Source organism: Diaphorina citri, unplaced genomic scaffold (assembly GCF_000475195.1).
Source record: "Diaphorina citri unplaced genomic scaffold, Diaci psyllid genome assembly version 1.1 scaffold1680, whole genome shotgun sequence".
Taxonomy (NCBI): Eukaryota; Metazoa; Arthropoda; class Insecta; order Hemiptera; family Psyllidae; genus Diaphorina; species Diaphorina citri.
This window is the reverse complement of record NW_007379106.1, coordinates 89,762-91,858: the sequence shown is the minus strand read 5'-3', so window position 1 is coordinate 91,858 and position 2,097 is coordinate 89,762. Positions and strand designations below refer to the sequence as shown.

The 2,097-nt window shown below is 47.0% G+C and overlaps 1 protein-coding gene across 1 annotated transcript in view; it reads right to left on the bottom strand.

Annotated features, from left to right (window-relative positions):
• Positions 1–946: 946 nt before the first annotated feature.
• LOC113470591 (scavenger receptor class B member 1-like) overlaps positions 947–2,097 on the bottom strand; it is a 13,161-nt gene continuing 12,010 nt past the window's right edge. The window contains exon 6 of the mRNA XM_026829139.1: positions 947–1,060. Coding sequence (XP_026684940.1) covers positions 947–1,060 — 114 coding nt within the window. The remainder of the gene's footprint in view (positions 1,061–2,097) is intronic.

The window sequence follows — 2,097 nt, the reverse complement described above, 5'->3', positions numbered from 1 at the left end:
CTCGTTTACGTAAATTTTCTTCTCCATTTGAAGGCGGCGTGGTACACCTCTCTAACGCGGGTTCTGGATAATATGCATCACTGGACAGATGTTCTGGCTGGGGCTCTGATAGGCATTACGTTTGCTTTGCTCATCGTAAGTACTTATACCAGCGACTCACTATCAGGTAGACCTGCCAGGTACGCCTGTAAAGGTTCGTCTGTCAGGTCTACCTGAGAGCTGATGAGTACACACATTATCAGGTAGACCTGATCAGGTTTACCTGTCGTCAGGTCTACCTGATAGTGAGCGGCTGACCTTACTTTTTTATGAGGTTTGATAGAGGGAGCTGTAACTGCTAAGGTCTTATCGTCCTGAACGCGAAAAGAGAAGGAAGACAGGATAGGAGAAAGCCAGCCGTTCCGAGAACGAACCTCATCTGTTTTACTGTTTAGGATAAAATCCGGCCCGGGAGGGAATCGAACCACCGACCTATAGCTAAAATATTAACCTATGTACGCTAAACTTAGCGCCTCTCTGTTCCTTTGGGGTGATTTATCTTGTATCTGAGCCCACGGCAGCGCACCAAGGTTTACCTGTCGTCAGGTCTACCTGATAGTGAGCGGCTGACCTTACTTTTTTATGAGGTTTGATAGAGGGAGCTGTAACTGCTAAGGACTTATCGTCCCGAACGCGAAAAGAGAAGGAAGACAGGATAGGAGAAATCCAGTAGTTCCGAGAACGAACCTCATCTGTTTTACTGTTTAGGATAAAATCCGGTCCGGGAGGGAAGCGAACCACCGACCTATAGCTAAAATATTAACCTATGTACGCTAAACTTAGCGCCTCTCTGTTCCGTTGGGGTGATTTATCTTGTATCTGAGCGCACGGCAGCGCACCATGCTAAGTTCCAGTAAGCACGCTTGTCCATCTTTACATGAACTGATTCGGCAGGTTTTTTTCACCTTCATAGATCGGCATAATCTGAAGGTGAACTTTTGAAATTTAGGGTTGATATGAAATCTTTTAAGAACAGCTCCGGTATCATTGAGTAGCGAGGGACGGTGCTTAGACTGAATAACTGAAGAGGACACAGGGCAAAGTGATACATTAGATATGGCTTAGCATAGTACTTAGTAGGCGTCAATGTTCTCGGCGCGCGGCGGGGCCCGGGGGTCAATGGTCTATTTTGTCGACTTTTGGAATCGGACCCGGGACCTTCTGCGTGGTAAGCAAAGCGTTACCACTGAACCAACCATGTCCATTGGCTATTGCTGTTGTAGCGGTGTAGCTGCACCGAAGGGGGTTGACGGTCTCTAGCCGATTAATTGGCCCAATAGGCCATCCCCAACGACCCCAACCATAGTCAACCATCATGAGGATCTGAACTTTTCTTTGAAGCATGATTTACCTACCCTTTGTAACCTCCAGCTAGCCAGGCTGGTTAGGGTTTGGCTGCTCTGATCCCGAATTTTAGTCCCACAGCAGACAATGGCCTGCTCCCTATTTAAGGTACTCCAGCTATTCCTACTTACCGGTGTCTCTTGAACTTTCACCATCTCCACATTCCGACAAATGAAGTTGCTGAAGAAGCTCAAGTTCTGGCGGGCCGTCACTTTCGAGTACTCATAGAACGTGCCGTCCGTTCCGTCGTAGGCGTTACATTTGTCGGACCGCCAAACGCCCATGTCGGGCCGCCCGTTGTACATTTGGACCCGTTGGAGAGTGTCTATATCCTGCAGACCGGTGTCTACTGTGAAGTTAGAGTTGATCTGGTCCAAAATCTGAAAACGGAAAGAGGAAATTTTTTTGTTCTAGGTATAGTAACTTTTACAATATCTCTAACCGTTTAATCAGTATAGCTAAAAACCGCCAAAAAATGGTCGAAAACCGCCAAAAAGCGGTCAAAATACGGCCAACCGCAGCACCTATCTTAACTAAAAGTTTCGTGTCGCATCCTTGTCTCATTTCACAGCTACATACCAAATTTCAAGTCTCTAGCTCTTACCGTTCTCGAGATATTTTGTTTACAGACAGACAGAACATCTCCCCGCTGATTTGAACAAAATGTTTCCGAAAGTCGGCGTCAAACAGCGCGCACGACAGACGAGACAGCGA